At 42.3% G+C, this 26,356-nt stretch overlaps 1 protein-coding gene across 1 annotated transcript in view; it reads right to left on the bottom strand.

Moving 5' to 3' along the window:
* The window catches only part of PSMF1 (proteasome inhibitor subunit 1), a 38,814-nt gene extending 12,890 nt beyond the window's left edge, over positions 1-25,924 (bottom strand). The window contains exons 1-4 of the mRNA XM_086332639.1: positions 25,652-25,924; positions 20,480-20,632; positions 18,875-18,957; positions 16,127-16,309 (exon numbers count right to left, since the gene is read on the bottom strand). Coding sequence (XP_086188765.1) covers positions 16,127-16,309; positions 18,875-18,957; positions 20,480-20,632; positions 25,652-25,780 — 548 coding nt within the window. The 5' untranslated portion in view covers positions 25,781-25,924. The remainder of the gene's footprint in view (positions 1-16,126; positions 16,310-18,874; positions 18,958-20,479; positions 20,633-25,651) is intronic.
* Between the last annotated feature and the right edge of the window lie 432 nt (positions 25,925-26,356).

Here is a 26,356-nt window from a genome sequence, read left to right as displayed (position 1 = left end):
TGGGGATGGTATTGATCCCTGTCTCCTGTACAATGTCATGAATCTCCGTCCATAGTTCTTCAGGCACTCTGTCTATCAGATCTAATCCCTTGAATCTATTTGTCACTTCCACTGTATAATCTTAAGGGATGTGATTTAGGTCATGCCTGAATGGTATAGTGGTCTTCCCTACTTTCTTCAATTTCAGTCTGAATTTGGCAATAAGGAGTTCATGATCTGAGCAATAGTCAGCTCTTGGTCTTATTTTTGTTGACTGTATAGAGCTTCTCCATCTTTGGCTGCAAATAATATAATCAATCTGATTTCGGTATTGACCATCTGGTGATGTCCATGTGTAGAGTCATCTCTTGTGTTATTGAAAGAGGGTGCTTGCTATGACCAGTGAGTTCTCTTGGCAAAACTCTATTAGCCTTTGCCCTGCTTCATTCTGTACTCCAAGGCCAAATTTGCATGTTATTCCAGGCATCTCTTGACTTCCTACTTTTGCATTCCAGTCCCCTACGATGAAAAGGACATTTTTTTTAATATTAGTTCCAGAAGGTCTTGTAGGTCTTCATAGAACCATTCAACTTCAGCTTCTTCAGCATTACTGGTTGGGGCATAGACTTGGATTACTATTATATTGAATGGTTTGCCTTGGAAATGAACAAGAGATCATTCTGTCATTTCTGAGATTGCACTCAAGTACTGCATTTTGGACTCTTTTGTTGATAATGAGGGCTACTCCATTTCTTCTAAGGGATTCTTGACCACAGTGGTAGATATAACCATCATCTGAATTAAGTTCTCCCATTCCAGTCCATTTTAATTCACTGATTCCTAAAACGTCAATGTTCATTCTTGCCATCTCCTGTTTGACCACTTCCAATTTGCCTGGATTAATGGACCTAACATTCCAGGTTCCTATGCAATATTGCTCTCTACAGATTAGTCCTTAATGTAGTTAATTCTACTGTTGGGAATGCATTCTAAGAAAATTCAGAGCTATGCTCTAAGTTGCATGAAAAGCATGTTCCCTGAAGCTATGGTAGCCTGAAATTAGAAATGACTTAGGCTAAAAAAAACCTCCTTGCATCATCGTGGTTTTTTCTTCCCGTCATTAAGCCAACCCATAAGCAAGTCCTGTAAAGTGTACTTCCAAATATATCCCAGATTATCCTTATATCTGCCACCATCTACCACCATTATTTCTTGCCAGAGTGCCTGTGTCAGCTCCTTACCTGATCTTATTGTTTCTACTCTTGTCCCTCTCTAATCCATTCTCTACAAAGGAGCCAGAGGAATTTAAAAAAAAAAAGAAAGGCTATCAAGTCTCTCTCTTGCTACACACACCTAGTGGCTTCCCACTGCTCCTGACTTTGACGCCAAGGCTCTACACACACTGTCCTGTGCTCACCCCTGCAGAGTCATCTCCTATCACCATATCTCACCACGTTCCCACCATACCAGCTTTCTCTTTGTTCTTGGAATAATTCAAGCCAAGATAGTTTCTTCTGAAGCAATGGCTGATATAAGTGTCAAAAGGAGAAAATACTAAGGGCTGAATCCCACATCAACATTTATGAGCTGTTTCTTTGGGCAAGTTGATTAACCTGTGTCTCAGTTTTCTTTTCCAAAAAGTGGGATAACAAGAGCAGGTACCTCTCATTCTCTTGCTAATGAAGATTAAGAGAGACTATATTCTATACTTAGTGTAATAATAGCTTGGCACACAGTAAAGGCTCAATAGATATTAACTATGTAAGCTGACATTCTAAGTGGGATTCCCTGGACAGCGGGAATGGTTAAAAAGGTCCCAAATGAATCACTTTCTATCCAAACCATTTTGATGGCTCCCATTACCCCACGATCAAAGCTTCTTAGCACATAAGATCCCTTGTGATGTGGTTCCCACATTCACCTTCACACGCCAGCACAAGTAATATATAACCCCTTGGTCCCTCCCCTGCCTATAGACACACACACACACACACACACACACACACACAGGAGATGACAAGATGACTTCACAGCCCCATTTGTATCCATTTTTCTCGTGGCCACAAATACCAACTACTCCCAATACCACAGAACTTTTATTAGTCCCTTAAAATTTAGTTCATCATGCATTATCTCAGTGAAGCCCTTCCTTCTATATCCTGTCCTAACTCAACCCTTCAGAGTAATCACCCTTCTGTGAGCTTCAACAGACCTGAGACATACTTCTTTAATTGTTTTAGAAACACTTATGGTCTGGAATAAAAAGGGTAATCAGTCCTAACCAACTGTGAACTCCCTGAAGGTTGAGTCCCTATCCAATATTCTATTATTATAACACAACTTCTGTTCATGAATGACCGTGGTCAAATTACTTATACATGAACATCAGTTTCATGTAAACCGTATAAGGAGGGTAGCCCTTACCAATCTCATGGGGTTGAGAGAATTAAATAAGAGAATATGGATGAAATGCCTAGCAATTTCTGCAATAGTTGGCACTCTACCTAGCAGTCATATAAATATTACTGAACCAGCTTTGCCATCCATGGGGGAAAAAATCAAAAGGATCAAGATTACTTCCATTACAATGAAAAGAATGAGGGCAACTATTATTGTATCACAAGTAATGAAAAATGAAAATTATTAAGGTGGCACAGGTAGGGGATAATTCTTTTCCAAATATGGTGCTAGATCAACTGGATATCACTATGGTAAGACGTGTATCTCACAATCACATAAAATTAATTTCAAATGGATTATCTTAATATAAAAGGTAAAATAACAAAGCTTCTAGAGTATATGAGAAATTCTACATGACCATAGACAGGGCAAAATTTTCTCAAACAGGTCAAAAAAGCACCACATATAAAAGGAAGGTATTGATAAATCGAATTACATAAAATATTAAGAATGTTTTAATTAAAACAAAACACCCTTAACAGAGTGAAAAGGCAAGCTACAGAGGGAAGACACTTGTTGTACATATGTCTGACAAAAGACTAAATCCAGACTATATAAGCAATGTCTACAAATCATAAGACAAGACAATCCAACAGGAAAACAAGCAAAAGATTTGAACAGACTCTTCACAAAAGAGTACATTCAAATGGGCTTGTAAACATTAAAAAAAAAAGATATTAAAACTATTTCATCTTAAAAACTATCTGCTTTCTTCACTGTGTTGATATTTTTACTAATGGTACAAAAGCAATGATGAGGACTTCCCTGGTGGTTCAGTGGTTGAGAATCCACATGCCTGTGCAGGGGACAGGGGTTCGATCCCTGATCTAGGAAGATTCCACATGCCTCAGGGCAACTAAACCCGTATGATGCAACTCCTGAGCGGTATGCCACAACCACTGAAGCCTGCACACTCTAGAGCCCGTACTCTGCAACAAGAGACGCCACTGCAATCAGAAGCCTGTGCATAGCAAGGAAGAGCAGAGCTCGCCACAACTAGAGAAAGCCCACTTGCAGCAACTAAAACCCAGTGCAGCCAAAAATAAACAAAAAACACAAAAACAAAAGCATCAGTGAGTAACTAGCAGTCATGGCAATCTGACTCACCAGCCACTCCAACTACCATCCCCCATCCATTTTCCCATCAAAATGTCCTTAAAGAAGTGGTAAAAATTACCAAGTGTTATCTAAAGTCTCAATCTTTGAGTATACTTCTTTTTAATATTCTGTGTGATGAAACAGGAAATATTCATTAAGCACTTTTGTTGCATGTAGAAATACAATGGCTGTCTCAAAGAGAAACTTGTGCAGCTAAGCTGCTAGCTAAAGTAGCCATTTTTTCATGGAAAACTATTTTTACATAAAATGACAAACCAAGGTTATTCAGATTGAGCTACACAGTAGACACTTTTCTGAAAACCATGGAACCTGTTACTTCAAGGAAAATAACTGACAGTATATGTTGCCAATGATAAAATTCAAGCTTTCAAGAAAATCTGCCATTTGTAAATTTGTATTTACCACTAGGAGAAGGAAATGGCAACCCACTCCAGTGTTCTTGCCTGGAGAATCCCATGGACAGAGGAGTCTGGCAGGCTACAGTCCGTGGGGTCGCAAGAGTTGGACACGACTTAGCGACTAAACCACCACCACCATTCATCACTAACTTGGTGGGTTCCCCATACAGATGCTGATGAGATTAATAATATTCATGAATATGATTTTTTAGATATTGTGTAATAAAATGTGTCAATGTTTAGTGGATTAGCACATACCAGTGAACCAGCATTTTCCAAACAACCAATCCACGATCTTCCAACAGCATGCACTGGTAAAAGATCCATTAAAAGGGCATGGTAGACCAGTGGATTTTAATGCAATAACATACAAAAAGTTCACTGATATGAATTCAAATTTTACACTGGAACTAACCCTTTGTGAAAATTAATGAAGAGAAACCTAACTAAAACAGAATGAGCAGGCCAGAAGGGAGAGCTTTCAAGTAGGTATCACTGGACATCAACACAGACTCCAGCAAGAAGAGAGTATCTTCCATTTCCTGCAGGAAGTAACACTATCTTACTACTTTCAGTGGAAGAAGAAAGAGTTCCTCTGTGCTGGTAACAGCTCAGCTAATGAGAGAGTGGCACAACTCAGCCAATGAAAAGCCATTATACTGTAAACTTCCAGTTTCTTCCAACAGACTTCTGATTATAACAGCTCGGTAGAAGTGACAAATAGATTTAAGGGACTAGATATGATAGACAGAGTGCCTGATGAACTATGGATGGAGGTTCGTGACATTGTACAGGAGACAGGGATCAAGACCATCCCTCAGAAAAAGAAATGCAAAAAAGCAAAATGGCTGCTGAGGCCGCCTTACAAATAGCTGTGAAAAGAAGACAAGCCAAAAGCAAAGGAGAAAAAGAAAGATATACCCATGTGAGTGCAGAGTTCCAAAAAATTGCAAGGAGAGATAAGAAAGTCTTCCTCAGCGATCAATGCAAAGAAATGGAGGAAAAGAAAAGAATGGGAAAGACTAGAGATCTCTTCAAGAAAATCAGAGATACCAAGGGAACATTTCATGCAAAGATGGGCTCGATTATGGACAGAAATGGTATGGACCTAACAGAAGCAGAAGATATTAAGAAGAGGTGGCAAAAATACATAGAAGAACTGTACAAAAAAGATCTTCATGACCCAGATAATCACAATGGTGTGATCACTCACCTAGAGCCAGACATCCTGGATGTGAAGTCAAGAGGGCCTTAGGAAGCATCACTACGAACAAAGCTAGTGGAGGTGATGGAATTCCAGTGGACCTACTTCAAATCCTAAAAGATGATGCTGTGAAAGTGCTGCACTCAATATGCCAGCAAAGTTGGAAAACTCAGCAGTGGCCACAGGACTGGAAAAGGTCAATTTTCATTCCAATCCCAAAGAAAGGCAATACCAAAGAATGCTTAAACTACCACACAAATGCACTCATCGCACACGCTAGTAAAGTAATGCTCAAAATTTTTTCCAAGTCAGGCTTCAACACTGTGTGAACCCTGAACTTCCAGATGTTCAAGCTGGTTTTAGAAAAGGCAGAGGAACCAGAGATAAAACTGCCAACATCCGTTGGATCATAGAAAAAGCAAGAGAATTCCAGAAAAACATCTACTTCTGCTTTATTGATTATGCCAAAGCCTTTGACTGTGCAGATCACAACAATCTGTGGAAAATTTCTTAAAGAGATGGGAATACCAGACCACCTGACCTGCCTCTTGAGAAATCTGTATGCAAGTTAAGAATCAACAGTTAGAACTGGATATGGAACAGACTGGTTCCAAATTGGAAAAGGAGTACATCAAGGCTGTATATTGTCACTCTGCCTATTTAACTTATATGAAGAGTACATCATGAGAAATGCTGGGCTGGATGAAGCACAAGCTAGAATCAAGATTGCCAGGAGAAATATCAATAACCTCAGATATGCAGATGACACCACCCTTATGGCAGAAAGCAAAGAAGAACTAAAGAGCCTCTTGATGAAAGTGAAAGAGGAGAGTGAAAAAGTTGGCTTAAAACTCAACATTCAGAAAACTAAGATCATGGCATCTTGTCCCATCACTTCATGGCAAGTAGATGGGGAAACAGTGTCAACAGTGGCAGACTTTAGTTTTTTGGGCTCCAAAATCACTGTAGATGGTGACTGCAGCCATGAAATTAAAAGGTCATTTCTCCTTGGAAGAAAAGCTATAACCAACCTAGACAGCATATTAAAAAGCAGAGACATTACCTTGCCAACAAAGGTCCGTCTAGTCAAGGCTATGGTTTTTCCAGTGGTCATGTATGGATGTGAGAGTTGGACTATAAAGAAAGCTGAGCACCGAAGAATTGATGCTTTTGAACTGTGGTGTTGGAAAAGACTCTTGAGAGTCCCTTGGACTGCAAAGAGATCTAACCAGTTCATCCTAAAGGAAATCAGTCATGAGTGTTCATTGGAAGGACTGATGTTGAAGCTGAAACTCCAATACTTTGGCCACCTGATGGGAAGAGCTGACTCACTGGAAAAGACCCTGATGCTGGGGAAGATTGAAGGTGGGAGGAGAAGGGGAGGACAGAGAATGAGATAGTTGGATGACATCACCGACTCAATGGACATGAGTTTGGGTAAACTCCAGGAGTTGGTGATGGACAGGGAGGCCTGGTGTGCTGCAGTCCATGGGATCTCAAAGAGGCAGACACAACTGAGTGACTGAACTGAACTGAACTACCAGATTCCCCTTATTCTCTATAAATGGGTCTGCCAGGTGGCTCAGCGGTAAAGAATTAGCCTTCAAAGCAGGAGACCTGGGTTCGATCCCTGGGTCAGGAAGATCCCCTGAAGAAGGGAATGGCTACCCACTCCAGTATTCTTGCCTGGAGAATTCTAAGGACAGCAAAGCCTGGCAGGCTACGGTTCATGGGGTCACAAAAAGTCAGACACAACTGAGTAATTAACACTTTTATTTATTGTTTTAGGTTAATACCTTAAAGAAACTATCACTTATCAAGTTTTGGTGTAATACAAAGTAGAAAATGCACAATTATTTCAAAATTACTAAACTAATCCTCTCTTTTCCAACAACTTAACTATGTTAAGGCTTAAACATAAACATTATCAGCTACAGACTAAATGCAGAAGCAGAAATGAGAATCTAGCTGACTTCTATGCCAGATATTAAGAAGATCTGCAACAATGAAAACAATGTCACTCTTCTCACTAAGTTTTTGATTTGGAAAGTATTTTCATAAAATTTGTTATTTAACACACAAGAGGTTTATTATTTTTAATGAATAAATGCATATTTAAATTTTAATTTATAATTAAGATAGTTTGGCTGTAATTGATAATATAGTAAATACTGACAGATATAACTCAAACAAACAGATCTTTTGGGTTCCTAAGTAACTTGGGGGCATGCAAGGGAGTTTCTGAGACAAAAAAATTTGAGATCTGCAAGCATAGGAAATGTAACTACAGGAAATAAAATATTATATAGATGTTCATAGTATACTCTTTAAAATGAAAAATTGGACATTCTTGAAATACCCAATGGAGACTAGGCAAATTATAGCATGTATCAGCAGAATAAAATATCAGATACTAAAAAAGAATGTAAATAAAACATAAAATTAAAAAGAAATGTGGAACACAAATATTGAGAATATTTTAAAAATATGTAAAGATACAGATTGACTGGGATTAAAAAATGAATTTTGAATGACATAAGAGCTTTATATGCAAGGGTTTAGTTTTAGCAAAGCTGGTTAAACACAGGAAAAATTGATTTTTCAAAACAGAGAACAAGATTTGGGGCATACAGTTTCCTGACTGAGGACAGATGGAGCAAAGGGAAATGGGTTAGCATCATAATGACAACAAAAAAGTTAGGCTTAGATTAAAAAAAATTTCCCTCACAGATGGGCTGTTTTCAGTAATTCTTCCCGAGAGATCTCAGCAGAACAGACCTACTTTGCATCCTCAATTCTCCACTGTAATGGAATGTCCTCTCCCTCTATGCCAGCATCACACCAGCAAACCAGTATCCTCTGACAAGCTCTGGACACACGTGTCACCACACACTTACTGAAGCAAGACCTCTCAACTTCAGTTTGCATTTGGAGGTTTCCAGGTGTGGGACAGGCAACATGGTATGGACGTTCGGGGTGAGACACAGACCTGTATGCTACACCAAGGGGCCGAGGCTGCTGCTTCCTGCTCAGAACATAACCCAAGGCTGTTCAGTCCAATGGGCCCTCTGCTGACCCATTCTTTCCCTTCTTCCTGCCCTCAGGCCCTACCCTGAAATCTGGCACTGGTGGAAAAAACAAAAAGCTGACAGTGTGAGTGCCCGGTTGCCCAACAACACGGCAGTTGGTAGGGCTCTCACAGAGACGTCGTCTTTGAAGCATCTGTGCTGCGGGGGAAGGTGGCTTGCAATGGGGCGTGGAGGGAGAAGGGGACTACAGAGGCAAGACCTGTCAATTCGCTAGTGGCTGACAAAAAGCCTCCTAAACATTTGCCTCCTCTTCCAGTTCAGTGTCCTAGTCCTGGAAGATTAGCTTACTTGAGAAAGATCTCACTGGCCAGAGAGGTAGGGGATACATTTTCCTCCATAATCAGTGTGCACTCACTACACTGAACTTGTACACAAACCGATTATGTGAACTAAAATTGAAGCATGCAATGGGGAAAGCATAAGCTTCTGAGTCCCACGTAGGGGCAAAGCCCAGACCTCACCACCTTGGTTAGAAAATTCTGGCAAGTTTAGCTGCCTCCCCTTATCCATTGTCTCCCTCTCTGGAAAAGCAGGGATGCCGCTGATCTCTACGTAGGACTGTCTGGAAGGTGAGCAGCCATAAACAAAAACACTGGGGATGGCAGTCAACACATGGTGGACAGCCAAGAAATAGCAGTTTTTCCTACCCTAGATTAAGCAGTGGCCACTGTGAGGAACATGTCCTCACGATGGAAACAATGTCCATAGAGGTCCTGGGCTTAACTGCAGTTTCCCAGCACACCCTCTGGGTCAATACTCTCACACCTAAGTGGCTCCACAGCATCAAATCCTTTTCTCAGAGGAATAGGCTATGTTATTTTAAAAAAATAAAAGGTTCTCTCTTCTAGGGGACCATCTAGTCATTACACCTTCAGTATTGTTCTCATCTCTGCTTGACCTGAATAAGATCCATGGAGTATTTCTTGAACATCTACTATATTCTGGTGGCTCAGACAGTAAAGCAACTGTCTACAATGCGGGAGACCTGGGTTCGATCCCTGGGTTGGGAAGATCCCCTGGAGAAGGAAATGGCAAGCCACTCCAGCACTATTGCCTGGAAAATCCCATGGACAGAGGAGCCTGGTAGGCTACAGTCCATGGGATCACAAAGAGTCGGACATGACTGAGTGACTTCACTCACTCACTCACTATATTCTGAGCAATGAGCTCAATATGACATCTATCATCATATTCCTGAGACAGGTACAATAATTCCCAAGTTGCCCATGAGAAAACCAAGGCTAACTGTTCTCACTGAGACAGGCAAAGCTACAAGGCCAGGGTTTGAAGCCAGTTGATCAACCTGCAAAGCCTGTACTCCTAACTGCCATATGATACTCTCTCCTTGACATGAGAGGTGGGTGAGGCAGCAGAAAGAAGGGAAAGAAGTCCCACCTGCTAAAAGTGGTACACAGGAGTGATAAGCCTTGGCCCTTTGCCTCATCCCTTCCAATCCACGAGGATCCTTAGCAAGGACACCACCGCCCTCTATCAGTATTCTTCAGTGATTTCCAACGGTCCATTGGGGAGATTCAGGTACATCAGGTACGCCTGGCATCAGGGTCCTTGCAAAATCTAGTCTTATCCTTCAGAGCTGTTATATCCCAGGATTCTGACATGAACTCTTTCTCAAACCAAAATTTAGAGACAACCCCATGCTTTCAGATTTTGATGCCACTGGACTGCTGGTCTCACAACCTGGAACAACCTCCCTAGAAAGGAATCTGAGGAAATAATCCAAACACATGAAAAGGAAAAAAGAAAATGAGCCTGAGGAACACTTTTCCTCTTCCCCATGAACACACAGCTCAGGCAGCAACCCCCAAGAACTCTTTCCTAGGCCACCGATGGGGGATCTCTGTGCTAATCCCTGATAACCTGGCAGTTATATAAACTCTTATTTACTCACCTGTCTCCCATACCAGAGGGACAGCACGTGCCTCAAAAGTATGGGCCCAGGCCCAGGGATCTCTGAACCCAGAGGGAAGCATTTGCTGGATAGAGAACTCATTAAAAATGTGCAAGATATAGGTCCAGGTGATAGAGATACAAAGGGCTGAAAAAGGAGGGTAAAGGGGATATGCACTTGAAAAACACCAATAATCTTGGAATTAGAGAAAAATAACCACATGGTATGGACCTAACAGAAGCAGAAGATATTAAGAAGAGGTAGCAAGAATACACAGAAGAACTATACAAAAGAGATCTTCATGACCCAAATAATCACGAGGGTATGATCACTCACCTAGAGCCAGACATCCTGGAATGTGAAGTCAAGTGGGCCTTAGGAAGCATCACTACGAACAAAGCTAGTGGAGGTGATGGAATTCCAGTGGACCTACTTCAAATCCTAAAAGATGATGCTGTGAAAGTGCTGCACTCAATATGCCAGCAAATTTGGAAAACTCAGCAGTGGCCACAAGGCTGGAAAAGGTCAGTTTTCATTCCATTCCCAAAGAAAGGCAATGTTAAAGAATGCTCAAACTTCTGCACAGTTGCAATCATCTCACACGCTAGCAAAGTAATGCCAGGCTTCAACAGTACATGAACCAAGAACTTCCATGTGTTCAAGCTGGTTTTGGAAAAGGCAGAGGAACCAGAGATCAAATTGCCAATATCCACTGGATCATCAAAAAAGCAAGAGAATTCCAGAAAAACATCTACTTCTGCTTTATTGACTATGCGAAAGCCTTTGACTATGTGGATCACAACAAACTGAAAAATTCTTCAAGAGATGGGAATACCAGACCACCTGACCTGCCTCTTGATAAATCTGTATGCAGGTCAAGAAGCAACGGTTAGAACTGGACATGGAAAAACAGACTGATTTCAAATTGGGAAAGGAGTACGTCAAGGCTGTATATTGTCACCCTACTTATTTAACTTATATGCAGAGTACATCATGAGAAATGCTGGGCTGGATGAAGCACAAGCTGGTATCAAGATGGCTGGGAGAAACATCAATAACCTCAGATATGCAGATGACACCACCCTTACGGCAGAAAGCGAAGAACTAAAGAGCCTCCTGATGAAAGTGAAAGTGGAGAGTGAAAAGTTGGCTTAAAACTCAACATTCAGAAAACGAAGATCATGGCATCTGGTCCTATCACTTTGTGGCAAACAGATGGGGAAACAGTGAAAACAGGGACAGAGTTTAGTTTTTTGGGCTCCAAGATCACTGCAGATGGTGATCTCAGCCATGAAATTAAAAGACACTTGCTCCTTGGAAGAAAAGTTATGACCAACCTAGACTGTTTATTAAAAAGCAGAGACATTACTTTGTCAACAAAGGTCCATCTAGTCAAAGCTATGATTTTTCCAGTAGTCATGGATGGATGTGAGAGTTGGACTATAAAGAAAGCTGAGCACCAAAGAATTGATGCTTTTGAACTGTGGTGTTGGAGAAGACTCTTGAGAGTCCCTTGGACTGCAAGTAGATCCAACCAGTCCATCCTAAAGGAAATCAGTCCTGAATGTTCATTGGAAGGACTGATGCTGAAGCTGAAATTCCAATACTTGGGCCACCTGATGCGAAAAGCTGACCCATTGGAAAAGACCCTGATGCTGGGAAAGATTGAAGGCGGGAGAAGAGGACGACAGAGCATGAGATGGTTGGAGGATATCACCAACTCAATGGAGATGCGTTTGGGTAAACTCTGGGAGTTGGTGATGGACAGGGAGGCCTGGTGTGCTGCAGTCCATGGGGTCGCAAAGAGTCAGATATGACTGAGCGACTGAACTGAACTGAACTGCATGGTAGTATTCTCAAGGATGGGGTGAATGCCTGTGCTAGTGGGCCAGGAGTTTTAGCCAACCAAAAAAAACATGAAGGGCAGGATAGGACAGGGCTGGCTCTGTCTGCATCAGGCCTGTGCTCGGCTGGCACTATTCCTAGCCTCTATCCCCATCTTCTAGGCATAGAACAAGGCCTACATATTTCAAAATGCCTTTCGCAGCCCAAAGACTTAAAACGCAGAGATATCACTGCTGACGGAGGTCTTTACAGTCAAAGCTATGGTTTTTCCAGTAGTCATGTATGGACCTGAGAGCTGGACCATAAAGAAAGCTGAGTACCAAAGAACTGATATTTTCAAATTGTAGTGCCGGAGAAGACTCTTGAGGGTCCCTTGATTGCAAGGACATCAAAACAGTCAATCTTAAAGGAAATCAACCCTGATTATGACTGTTGCTGAAGCTCCAATACTTTGACCACCTGATATGAAGAGTCAATTCACTAGAGAAGACCTTGATACTGGGAAAGACTGAAAGCAAAAAAAGGAGAAGGTGATGGCAGAGGATGCGATGGTTAGATAGCATCACCGACTCAATGGACATGAATTTGAGCAAACCCCAGGAGATAGTGGAGAACAGAGAAGCCTGGCATGGTGCAGTCCATGGGGTCGCAGAGTTACACACAACTCAGTGACTGAACAACAATGACATTGTTCTATTGACCTATGAGTCTGTCCACCTAATGTAGCTATATAATAAGCCTGAATACTGGGTATAATGATTTCTCCATCTTTATTTAATTTCAAAATTATTTTTAGCTACTCCAAACTCCTTTGCCTTTCCATATAAATTATGGAATAATCTTGCTCTATCTTCAGAAGTTTTTGTTGGGATTATGATAGGAATTGCATTAAACTACTGTATCAATTTATGGAGTATGTGACATCTTTGATGCAGAGGGAAAAGAATCCGCCTGCCAATGCAGGAGACACAAGAGATATGGGTTCAATTCCTGGGTCGAGAAGATCCTCTGGAGTAGGAAATGGCAACCCACTACAGTATTCTTGTCTGGAAAATTCCAGAGATGGAAGAGCCGGGAAGGCTACAATCCATGGGGTGGCAAAGAGTTGGACACGACTGAGCCACTAACACACAGAGTGTATCAGTTTGTGGAGTATTTGACATTTTTACTATGTTGAGTCTTCCACTCATGAACATGTGATGTTTCTCATTTAGGTCTTCTTTGATTACAGTTTTCAGCATAAAAGTCTGAAATGTTTCATCAGACTTACACCTAAGTGTAAGTAATTTTTTCAGTGTAATTTTTTCAGTAATTCTAAATGGTGGCCTGTGCTGTGCTTAGGTGTTCAGTTGTGTCCGACTCTTCGACCCCATGGGCTGCAGCCCGCCAGGCTCCTCTGTACACGTAGATTCTCCAGGCAAGAGTACTGGAGTGGGTTGCCATGCCCTCCTCCAGCGAATCTTCTAAACCCAGGGATCAAACCCAGGTCTCCCACACTGTAGGCGGATTCTTTACCAGCTGAGCTAAAAGCTATTATACTGTATCTTAAACATCTATTTCCATGTGTTTATTGCTAATACAGTGAAACACAGTTGACTTTTGGATGTTGAGCTGGTATCCTACAACCTTACTAGGCTCATAATATTCTTTTTCTGGTAGATTCCTTGAGATTTTCCACGTAGACCATTATGTCAACTATGAATGTAAACTTTTATTTCTTCCTTTCTTATCTGTATGCCTTTTCTTTTTCTTGTCTTAATGTGGTGACAAAACTTTCAGTACTATGCTGAGTAAGACTTGTGAGAGTGGATATCCTTGCCTTGTTTCTTAGGGGGAAAGACTTCAGTAACTAATTTTAAATAAATTCCTTTTGCTAGTATAATGTTGGTCTCAAAAAATATTGTTTAGGTTATTATCAAACCACTCTCCAGTTGAAGGGAAAATACAAAATCTCAATCATGGGCTATTACTATCAGTGCTCTTATAGTCTGATCCGAGGACCCTTATTTCAATTGTTATATATTCATGCTTCCAAGTAAGACAAAACTAGGACCTTTTAAAATTTTTTTGCAGCTTTACTGAGATATTTCATGTACCACAAAATTAAGCCAGTTAACATGGTAGTTTTTAGATGTTTATAGAAAGTGCAACTATTCTAATTTTTGAATATTTTTTGCACCCTAAAAAAACACCCTGTACTCATCAGCAGTCATTCCCCATTCATGCTCTTTAATCCTTCCATCTCACCTCCTGGCAACCAAATAATCTACTTTCTGTTTCTGTGGATCTGCCTATTCTTGACATTTCACATAAATGGCTTTTTGCACTTAGCACAATGTTTTCAAGGTTCATACATGTTGTGATGTGTATCAGTATCAGTACTTCATTTTTTATTGAATTGAATTTTTATTGAATTGAATAAATATTGAATATTTATCAAATATTTCCCTGTATGCATATATCACATTTATCCATTCATCAGCCGATGGACATTTAGGTTGTTTCCACTTTTAGGCTATTATGAGTAATGCTGCTATGAACATTCTTGTACAAAAGTTGTACATGAAGATGTGCACAAACCAGTAGTTTATCACTGTAGTTTTGATTTCCGCTTTTTTCACGTTTATGGGCCACCTGTACACCTTTCTTGGGGAAATGTCTATTCAAATCCTTTAACATTTTTGAAATTGGGTTGTCTTTTTATTACTGAAATGTAAAGTTCTCTACGTATCTATGTATCTCTAGATACAAGTCTCTTGTCAGATATATGATTTGTAAATGATGTCAAATTCAAGATAACCCCACATACAAGTGCATATCTTTTCTGGTGTAGTTATGCTCAGGCATCTACACAATGAAACAAACATTATCTTATCATTATTTACTATTTATTTCTCATTTATATTATACTTTATATGACCCCTTTTGAAATTTTGCATTTGGTAAGTTAGATTATCTATGAACTCCATTTTAAGAGAGTAAAGGAGATTTCAGAAAATATGTTTTGATACGGGAAGTAAATCTGAGAGAGCTGAGAATTACTATCCACTTAGTAAGATCTAAAAGTCTTCCCCAATTTGACTGCTGTCTAGGGCTTATCCTTAAACCTTGTCAACATATTCTGGTTACATCACAGCAGAACACTGGGCTAGAGTGAGGACACCTGAACCCCCAGCTCCGGCTCTGTCTCTTTATTACTGGCTGGTGACCTTAGGCAAGTCATCTTAAATAATCAAACAAGCTGTTCCCAACCTTTCAAGACTTTTTATCAATTTCCACTTTGCCCACAGAAACCAGTATTTCCAAAAATTGTCAAAGAGACTTGCCAATTACTAATTATAGTAATAAATTTCCCATTTAATTAATCAAAGGTATATAACTGCAACACAGAGTATTTACAATGGCAGTTAACACTTATTGAGTGCTTCTTATGGCTGCACAGTGAGCCCTCCCTCTCAACCCTGCCAAGCCCACCATTACTACCGCACCGTGGACTCCAAACTGGGAAGTGCCATCTCAGCTACAGACTACGGCGTCCCTGCTCCTTGTCTTCTCTCAGAGCAAAAGTCTCCAGTCCTACATACTGCCATCCCAATCTGCAAAGATCTTAGACGTGACTTGCTCAGACCTCATGCTGTTTTGGAAAAGTTTTCACGTTGTCAAAGAGATCGGGGGCTACAATGAAGTGAAATGCAAAGAAAGGGAACACTGAGACGACATCCCCTCCAGGAACCTCCAGTATTTCTGCATCTTTGCGTTTTCCCTCAAAGCCTGATTCAGAGTCCTGTACAAACAGCTCTGGAATGAATAACTGAACCAGCTGGGCAGCAACTCTGGAGTACTACACATACACCTCAGAGGCACTGACCCTTGGGCGAGTCAGAGGCTCTGTTGTAGCCTCTAAAAAAGATGCATGCAGCCTTAAGATGCTGGGGTGACTAGCAGCAGTACAAGAACTCACTGCTTCACTCAGATCTCCACTTCCTATCTCCAAATACCAAGACTCTTGACAATTCTGTTGAAGAGATGTGGGGGGTCCAGAGAGGGGTCAAGCAGCAGGGATGGTCATGGATAGAATCCTTCTAGAGAAGCTGGGGCTGCCCTCTGTGGGCTGTGTACTCACCAGGTAGGCTGTCGGCTGGTATGTGGGTGTTGTGGGTGAATCCGGAGTGGGTCCACCTCTCTGGCAGTGGCAGGGGGAAACTCCCGGTGGGGACTTAGATTGGCTTTTTCCCACTGCTCATGAATAGGTGTAATAATCCCAGACACAATACGGGACCGAAGTTCCTCGCTGTTCTTGTAGACCCTGAAGAAAGGAGACGAGGCGTCAGCTGCTTTCAGCTGGTTGGTAACCCTGCGCACAGTATTCTGGTGGTGGTGCTGGTGGCGGCGGTGGCGACAATAGCGGCGACGGCCCTGATAGCGTTTGGACTGTTCGCAAGGGTGGGAACAGGCCGCCCGGCGGACCTGGGTAAGGGGGGCAATAGCCCGGCGTTGTCTCCGCAATTTGGGCCTAAGCTTCTTAGGCATCTGAGTTGCCCCTTCTCGTTTACCACCCCATTAGAAAGAGGTGAGGTGTAGGGGCACAGGGCCTTGACTCCTCTGGGCCCACCCCACCCCACCCTGCCCTCAGCCTCATTGTGTGTTCATCACATGTCATGGGAAGAGTCATGGAAGGCAAAGGCCCCATGGGAAGGATAACCAGGTTCCTGGTCCAAGTAGGCAGGGCTCCGGGGCTTAATGTCCAATTCTGTCACTAACTCAGGGGCCTTGGAAGGCTGCTCTAGGCCTCTTTTTCTCTGTCTGTGAGAGAAAAGCAATGTGAGCTATCGCTGAAGTGTTAAGGCAGACTGAGGTAGCAGGGAGTGAGCAGGACTCTACGGAATTCCTAAAAATCTGTCATTTTAAAATGAGTCATATCCTGAGTCAAAAAACAAATCTTATGAACCAGGGACACAGAAAATAGACTGGTGGTTGCCAGTGGGAGGAAGTGGAAGAGGACTGAACTGGGAGTTTGGGATTAGCAGATACAAACTGGTATATACAGAATGAATAAACAAGGTCCTACTGTGTAGCACAGGGACCTACATTCACTACCTCGTGATAAACCACAAAGGAAAAGAATATGATATATATGTCTACATTGTATAACTGAGTCACTCTGCTATACAGCAGTAATCAACACAATACTGTAAATCAACTATACTTCAATAAAAAATAAATTAAAAAAAAAAGCAAACCTCATAAATGTAAATCAAAACCTGAAGGAAAACAGATGTCTTTACTGGAGAGAAAGGTGGCAAATACTGTCATAATCAAGCGACCAAACTGAACCAAATCTACAAGACAGATGTCATGAGCCTGACATGAAGCACTTAGAAGAACATAGCCTCACTTACATAGAGTTCTTGTTGAAAATGTCCAACCTGAATCAAATGATAAGTTAACAATCTGAATGTTCTATATAACAACTGACCTCAAGTCTTCAAAAATAGCAATGCTAAGAAAAATAAAAGTCTAGGAAACTTCTAGATTAAAGGTAATTGAAAAGACATGAAAATAAACGCAATTTGTGATACTTGGCTGGGTTAAAAAAACAAAAACCTCAAATTGAAAACTAAAAGACTACCCAGAAAGGACACCACTTGGATGACGCAGAAACCTGAACACTGACTGTGTACTAAATGACATTAATGTATTAAAACTAAATTTCCTGAGTGTGATAACTGCCTTAAGGTTATACAGGAGGACATCTACATAAGAAGAAGGAGATACATGCTGAAATATTTAGGGCTTAAGGTTCATAAAGTCTGGAAATAATTCTCAGATGGCTCAAGAACAAAAAAGCATACAGAAAAAGTAAGTAAATGCAGCAAAACGTTAAAAACTGGTGAACCTAGGTGGTGGGTATACGGGTGTTCACTGTATTAGTTCTGCAAACCCTCTTTTCTGAGGGGTTGCAAATTTCAAAATAAAAAGTCAAGATAATGAGAAGACAAGTTAGACTCCAAGAAAATATTTGCAAAACACATATATGATTAATGACTGTTATCCAAAATATACAAAGAACTCCTAAAACTCAACCTTAAGAAAGCAACTTGATTAAAAAATGGATCAAAGACCTGAACAGATACCTCACCAAAGAAAATGCAAAGACAACAGAAAAGCGTATGAAAAGATATTCAACATCATATGTCATCAGGGAACTGCAAATGAAAACAAAAATGAGATACTACTACACAGCTGTTAGAACAGCCAAAATCTCAAACACTGACAAGGATGCAGACCAACAGGAACTCTCGTTTACTGCTGGTGGGAAAGCAGAATAGTACAGCTACTGAGGAAGACAGTGCAGCAGTTTCTTACGAAAGTAAACATACCCCAACACCACCAAGAATGGAATCTGGGTGATAATGGGTCAGCACAGGTTCATCAACTATAACAAATGCACCACTCTGTTGCAGGATGGTGAGAGTGCGGGGCAAGAGGGAGGTCCCAGGGAATTTGCTACACTTACTGCTCAATTTTGCTGTGACCCTAAAACTGCTGTAAAAAATAAAGTCCATTAAAACAAAAAACTGGGGAATGGAGTGTACCAGAGTAGGTACACCTTATCCTAAGAGGTCACTGGCCTGGCCCCATCTCTACCCTGCAGACTTGTGGTCTCTAAGTTGCATCATTTTATTTCACGGGGCATTTCCCACACGAATCTTCTCTTAAAATAAATTAAAAACAGAAAGAACAGAGTGCCCAGGAGAAGGATCCTTCTGTTAACCTTCCTCCATTCTCTAACACCTCAAGTCCATTCCTTACGTCTGGCCATTGATTCTCTCTTCTTTTTTCCCAGGCAAAAGCCATCGCTTAGAAATACCTGTGGAAGTCAACCAGATGTTCTGAATCGATATAATCATTCAAGTTCAGGGTCAAATCTGACACTTGCTGTGAGCCATGTTCCTAGAAAAATGAAAACAAAAAATGAGAGACTGGGGTATTTCTGGTCTAATGAGTGAGTAAGTGGGCAACTAGAGGGGAGAAGAACAATTTTATATCCAACCTAAAGAAATACACATGGGCACCAAGAGACATATGCAAGGACTATTTGTAACAGATGAAATACACATTGAGCATTTGGGGCCAACTCTTGATTTAGGAATAATGCCTTTCTGAGGCAGAGCCCAGAAAAACCTACTTCCCAAGCTCTTTTGCAGCTTGAAATCAAACATGTGAATGGGGTGCCAAATAGATGCACAACTTCAACTTGGCGGTGAGCAACATGGATAAACAGGCTGGGTAAGAAGAAGACATCTTGCCATTATGGGCCGCAGCAGAAGCACAGGGGCTACATCAGTGGCTCATGAAGGGGGCCCCTGGGTTGGCAGCCAGCCAGTACCTAATGCCCTGGGCTGACGGCAGCAGCACTGGTTTCCACAGCATGGTTTGGAGCAATGCCCTGGAAGCTCAGCCTTCAAACTGCTTCTCCAGCCCTTCTGACAACATGGTTATCCCAGTTCTTTTAATAAACCCAACTATTCAAATGAACCTAAAGGGATTTCGTTGTTTCAAACTAAGAATCTTGAGTGATATACGATATAAGTGATCATCAAAAGGAAGAGGGGTAAATAAATTATTGTACTATGGAATACTACACAGTGGTTAAAATGAATCAGGCATAGTCATTTGCATTGCCATGTAAAGACCTCCAAAACATATCAAGGTAAAAATGCAAAGTGCAGAACACTACAGACTGCATGATATCTTTATATGAATCCAGACAACCAGGCCAAACCTAGAGAGTCACTGCCCTCAGGGTGCTTAGAGGGCATGTTATATAGACTACAGAACATTCTGCTATAGTGGCAGAATACAAAATATTACACCAAAGCATAAATGTAATGAACTAATTGCAAACCGTGTCAAGTACCAGGCAGGAAAATAAAATGATGAAGCAGAGGCATAATTTAGATCTTTCTGACAGACTAGAGGAAGCAGTCAGGACTGACTGAACTTTCTGAGTAAGTGAAAAGAAAATAAGAGGGAGTCAGTCAGGCTAAAGGACTGTACCTGTGTGAGGCAGCAAAGGTGGAGAGAGGAAGAGCTTTCCAGGAGGGAAAACGAGAAGGATAAAGGCTTCAAGGCAGCAAAAAGCTGTGAGCCAAGCAAGTCTAAGGAACTAAAAGCCGTCCCCTAGGGCTACAGTAAGCTTTTTTTGTTTTCTCCCAAGTTGTCCCTGAATGAATCTACCTTAATTTACTTCACTATTCCTTTGTGATGGCAAGCACTTCCTTTTACAATAATAAGGAGTAGACATCTTTGAACATAAAGCATTTCTACATTTAGGGTCCTGGCCTCAGAATAAAGTTCCAGAAGTAGGATCACTAGCTAAAGGCTTCACGTACACTGAGGGCTCTTAAATGGGTTTCAAAAAGGCGATCCCAAGGTCCATTCCCAACATCAGATTCTTTGTGACTACACTCACCAGCACATTGATGATCATGCTGTTCTCCACGGTGACAGCCTTCACGAGGAGCTTTCTGGACCCATCCTTGGACTCATACCGGAGGACATACAGGTCTTTATTACTGTTCCATTCCACTGGCAGCAGTTCTGATTTCTTATCATTGGGACCCGGCTGAGAAGACACCAGAGAGGAGAAAGATCATGATTTCAGATCTGAAAAAAGGAAATTACAGATAATCTAATCCTGTTCCCTCACTTTACAGATGAGGACATGGAGGTCGGGAGAAGTAAAACGTCCAAGGTCCAACAGCAAGTGAGAGATCTGTGGTCTCTGGACTCCAGCTCCAGTGTTTCTCCCTCACTCCTGACTGCCTTTGTGACACAGCACTGGAACTTGTTTAGAAGCTACAGTCTTGGTTGAAAAATCTCTCCATCTCCCTGCCAAGAATAAGGCCAGTTATCTCAAGGAATACTGTGAAATTCTAAGGACAATGTTTCTCAAAGTTTGGAATTTCAGCCAACTGCAAAGGCATCATGAAAGTAGTGACTAAAAATAGACTGTAATGACACCTCTCCAGACTACTGTAGTGGTTTAACAAAAATTATGAATAACTTTCATACAAACACAAAATACAGCATATGTACAAGATTTAAAAAAAAAGAATTATAAAATGGACAACTAGGTATCTACAACCAGCTTAAGACAAAGAACATGGCTTGAGTAGTGTACCCCTAATGAATCTCCCTCCTCTTCCCTTGTGGGTAGTCACTAGTCTGTATTTTTAAAAATTTCCTTACTTTTCCTTATAGTTATGTTACTATACACAAATCCTAAAAATAAGTTGTTTCAAATGTTTTTGAATTTTATATAAATGGCATCACTTTTGTCATTTTCATTCAATATTGTTTTGAGAGTTATCTGTAACTATAGTTGATGCACAGTGCATTCCATTGCTACATAGTTCACAGCCACATAATGCACCGTTGTATGAATATGCTGCAAGTTACACTCCCTTGATGGATATGTGGGGTGTTTCCAACTTATCTGTTATGCTATTATAAATAACGCTATGAACGCTCTTGTACACAGGGTAGCTCACACATCTCCTAGTAACACAGAAATGAACTTCTATAAAATATATCTAGGGGAAGAACTTTTAATTTATAAGATAAAGTCAATTGTTTCCCAAAGTATGGATTTACACTCTCATGAGCAATGTATCCAAGTTCTTGTTTCAAGTGGTCAGCAACATGCTACTGTCCAACTTAAAATATTTTTGCCAACCAAATGGATGTAAAAATGCATCACTGGGAGTTGTGATGTTCTCCTTTCTTAAAAGAAAAACAAACCCAAGGACTTTCCTTTTACACACTAATGTTTGTGACATAGTTCTCAAACTATTTCTATAGAAAAACCCAAAACCTGATTTCCAGATGGGAAAAGATTTCTTAAACAAGGTCCACATAAGAAAAAAATGCTATCTTTGACACTGCTCATAATTTAAAGCTTCCGATCAATAACCGCTACTACTAACGAAGTGAACAGGCAGCCACAGGCTAGGATGAGCTATGTGCCATGGCTGCAAATGAAAAAGAATCAATACCTAGTACAAAAAGGGAATGCCTGAAAAATGAACTATAAAAATTGGTAATCCACTTGAAAAACTGGCAAAAGGTAAGAGCAACTAACTCTGTATAAAGGGTTGTTCAACTTTACTAGCATTCAGAGATACCAGGATCCATCCATCCGACTGCTATTATCCGTTTTTCTATTTTTTGCCAGGTGTTTGTGTGGGTGTAAGGAGAATGGCAACCTCTAAGTACTGCTGGAGGCTGTTCACATTCATACAACCCCCTTTGGAGAGCAATTTGGTAATATTTAGTGCCATCAGATAAGCCAATACCCCAAGACCTTAAACCTCCACTCCTAAAAGAAATTCTGTACACAGAGGCACAGGGAATATGACAAGGGCTTGTTGGGGGCACCAAAGGGGAGGCAGATTGCACAATATGCCCATAGTACAGCAGTGAGAAGAGACAACTAGATCTAATTGCAGTATTATAGGTAAAAATAAACAACATGACAAACTTTTTTAAAAAATGAGATTTACAGTTGGGTACCATTTATGTAAAAAGAATAATTAAAACACATGAAAAAAACCATCTATATTATTTTCATGGATGCATATGTCTATAGCTAAACACAGAGCAAGTGGACTGGGAAGATCTGTATTCACAAGACTATAGTGGGAAGGAGTGGGACCAAAGATGAAGAACAACAACAACACACAAAGGTCTAAGCACACAAACCTCACAGATACCAAGGACAACGGGAAGCCAAGAATAGAGACTGTGGGCCTCTCCTCTTTGGTCACCTCTAGGCCTCGTAAATCAAACGAGCAAAGTGGTGCCAAATAAAATTCAAGATGTTGCAACTGACCTGGTTTCAAACCTGGCTAAATGACAAGGAAACTCACAGGCCTGAAGCAGGGAAATGAAAGTGACAGAAAACAAAAGTGAAACTTATCAGCCAACTCTGCTTAAGAAATTATCCCCTCACCCCCAGCTGGGTAAATTTCCTGTAACACGTGTAGTGTCCTGGATTTATGGTTTACTTTGGAAGCCAAGAATTTGATAATATGACTTGTCTTTGTTGTATCAAGGGCCTCTGAATTTATATTTCTACTCTCCATGTACAGCATTCAACCTACCAGAATTTCTTCTTGGAATATATGTAACTGGGCCTGCTCACTGCCCCATAACATCTGGCTTCCAGAGCAAGAGACACTACTGGGGTCTGGCGGGGCTGATACCTCTCACTGCAGCAGAACCAGTGCTCCCCAGCTCAGCGCCTGCCCTGATACGGGAAAAGAGGTGGGACTGAAAGAGACTGGCCTTGGTGATATCAAGTCAAACATGGCATTCAACTGCCTTTTGGACTAGGACATCAATATCAGACCTCCCAAAGAGCTACAACTGGAAAGTAGCCAAAGTACATGGTTGTGTAGTTTAACTGGCTTGGATGAAAAAAATCTAAGAGCTAAGAGGGGGCTGTGGCAACCCACTCCAGTATTCTTGCCTGGGGTATCCCATGGACAGAGGGGCCCAGCAGGCTACAGTCCACGGGGTAGCAGAGTCAGACATGACTTTACAACTAAACAACAAGAGGGAGCTGAGAATTGCCCAAGGTCATGGTAAGTCAGGTGCAGAGCTGGGTTTGGCATTCAGAGCTCCTGGTTGCCTGTGTTATGGCTAAAGATGCCCACCCCACAAAGTAAAGATAGCTGTCCCCTTAGGCAAAATCCTGGGGCTGGAAGTATTCTTTAATGGCCGTGAGTGCATCCCAGTATCCCTGGGCTAAAATGTGTCTCAAAAAGATCATTTCAGGCATTTTTCTCTTTTGTCATAATCCTTAGATTCCTACAACAGAACACAAAATCCTCGAATTCAAGCCTGTGGCCATCTCTATTCCCTGGCCACCTAAACGACCTGACAGAGCTATAAAGTTCTTACGAGGTGTGGTGCTGACTTCAAGAAAGAAATCCAAACTCAATACTGAATTTTTGATTGAAAATGCATTGTTCTTCTAATCAAGTTTTATGTACACAGTTTTCCTGAACCAGAGAATATAGAACCAAAGAGAAAAGGAGACAATTTAGCTTTCTATTTAACTGTCAACATAGTAAATGATCAAGTACACAATTTCAGGACCTTCCTCTCTCTCTTATCACCCCTAGAAGGGTGGGAAGCAGGAGGCGGCTGCTTCAGACAAACATTCTCTGAACTTTGCAAACACTGCTGGTCTCAGCTGAGTCTGCTGGCCCCACGCTGGAAAACTAAAACCTCTCTGGAATAAACTAATAGGAAAGATACTCCTCCAAAAGGCTTCTACTCTGAATGAAAGTAAACGCAGAAGTGAGAGGACGACAAGCACAACCTGAGCCCCAGAAGCATTTAAGGGCAGAGAGAAGCAAAAATACACCACGCTTTAGTGCGCAACACAAACACCCATCCCCCAGGGGCACATGCTTGACCTAGCACTGGAGTGGACAGACAGACAGTGGGTAATGCTTTCCAATTCCCCATGTGCACTCTCCTGGGGCCTCCCCCAAGAGGTCTGGAGCCAGCAACTTTTTCTGTTTTGCATGAACTCAACATGTGGCATGGTAAACAGAGTGCACCTCTGAGATTCAGTCAGGGATCTTTTTTTAAACCAAATCATGTTCTTTCTTAAAACTTGGAAGCCTGGAGTACAGACAGGGGAAAGCTGGCGGTTAGGAGCAGACAATGATCCACACAGACTGAGGTCTCTAAGCTGTCAAAGAGTCTCCAACAGAGTTGCTGGCAGGATTTGCCCAGGAAGAGGTCGAGGTCAGTGCTCACAGGAAGCTGATGTGTACAATGACCCTGCGGGGGAGAGCCACAGGGAAGGGGCAGGGAAGATGGGAGAATGCTACAGCAAAGAATCAAGTGAGGCAGGCTGGCACCGGCAGTCCTGGGGCTCTGTGGGGACTGGCAACAAGGCCCTCAGCTGTAAGAGGCAGAGTCTGAGAATGGGAGAGCAGGAGGGGCTGCTTCTGCAGGGACAGCTATGGTGAAGGACAGTTTAATTGGCCTTCACACCCAGGATGCATGTGTGTACATGTTGGGGAGGTGGTTGTTGGCCCGGAGCCTGAGGTCAAGATGACAACGGTGAGTGGGCAGCACGGGGCCCTGCAGTGTAGAGTGAAGGGTGTCGAGCCCTCTGCTCTTGACTGGAGCTGAGTCCAAGCGCTCCCCTATACTGGTGTCCCTCTATACGGTGCTTGGATCCAGGTGAACGCTCCAGTACAGTAGGAGGATGGTACTGAATACAGCCCTCACCCCGGGTAGGTGAGGAGTGCTCAAGGGAGCTTATTACCCCCGTCTCGGTGCCAGAGGGCAAAATCCCAGCCTGGGAGAACGCCAGCCGGTGCTGGAGCGAGTTTCTGACCATGGGTTTTCAAATCACGTTGTGCCAGCTAGAATGCAACAGTAGAGCACCTCCCTGAGCCGCAGAGTACAGGTACCAAAACTGTCATGAGCCTCAGGGCCCGGACCTGGGAAGGGGGAAGGTCGGGCACTCTGGACCAGGCCTCCGGGATCTGGATTCGGGCAGAAGACGCCTCCCGCCTCCACAATGGTCCCACGCCACCCTGGCTCCGTGGCGTACCTGGTCGCCGGCACCCAAGCCGTAGTAGCCGTGCGTGACCACCTCCCAGTGCAGGAAGCAGACAAGCGCGTCCTGCGCGCAGGTGATGGCCGGCGCCGCCGACGCGAACAGTACCTCCAAGCCAGCCATGGGCGACCCTGGCTTCTGCGGGCGGAGGAAGGGAGGAAGAAAGTGCGGTGAGCCGACAGGGCCCTCACAACACTGCTGACTCCTCTCCGCTACTCCGCAGGTAGTGGTCTAATGTCAACCTGCGCGACCAAAATGGAGACGCCCAGAGGCGGGGGTGTGGCCACCGGAAGTAACTTCCAACTCCCGCGCTACCGCGCGAGAGCGCCCGGCTGGAAACAGAAGGAAGACTCTTAAAGGTTCCGTCAGGCAGAACATGGGCAGGGCAGGACCCCTGGGAGCGAGGTCCTTCAAAGTTGGGATCTTCATCTTCTCTGTAGGTGGTAGATGTGCTACACGTAGGTTGTGGCATCGTTGAAGAGAGGCTACCTTTGTTTTGAGTCACAGACTTCTGCAAAATAGGGTGGGCGTATGCTTGTAAGAGAAGAGATTACGAAATAAGATTAAAACATTTTCGTAGTAATAGTCGGCACTTAATGCAGTGCTTCGGAGAAGGCAATGGCACCCCACTCCAGTATTCCTGCCTGGAAAATCCCGTGGACGTAGGAGCCGGGTAGGCTGCAGTCCATGGGGTCGCTA

Source organism: Bos grunniens, chromosome 13 (genome assembly GCF_055505025.1).
Source record: "Bos grunniens cultivar Pamir isolate PY7600 chromosome 13, Bosgru_T2T1.0, whole genome shotgun sequence".
NCBI lineage: Eukaryota > Metazoa > Chordata > Mammalia > Artiodactyla > Bovidae > Bos > Bos grunniens.
This window is presented reverse-complemented; position numbering and strand designations above follow the sequence as displayed.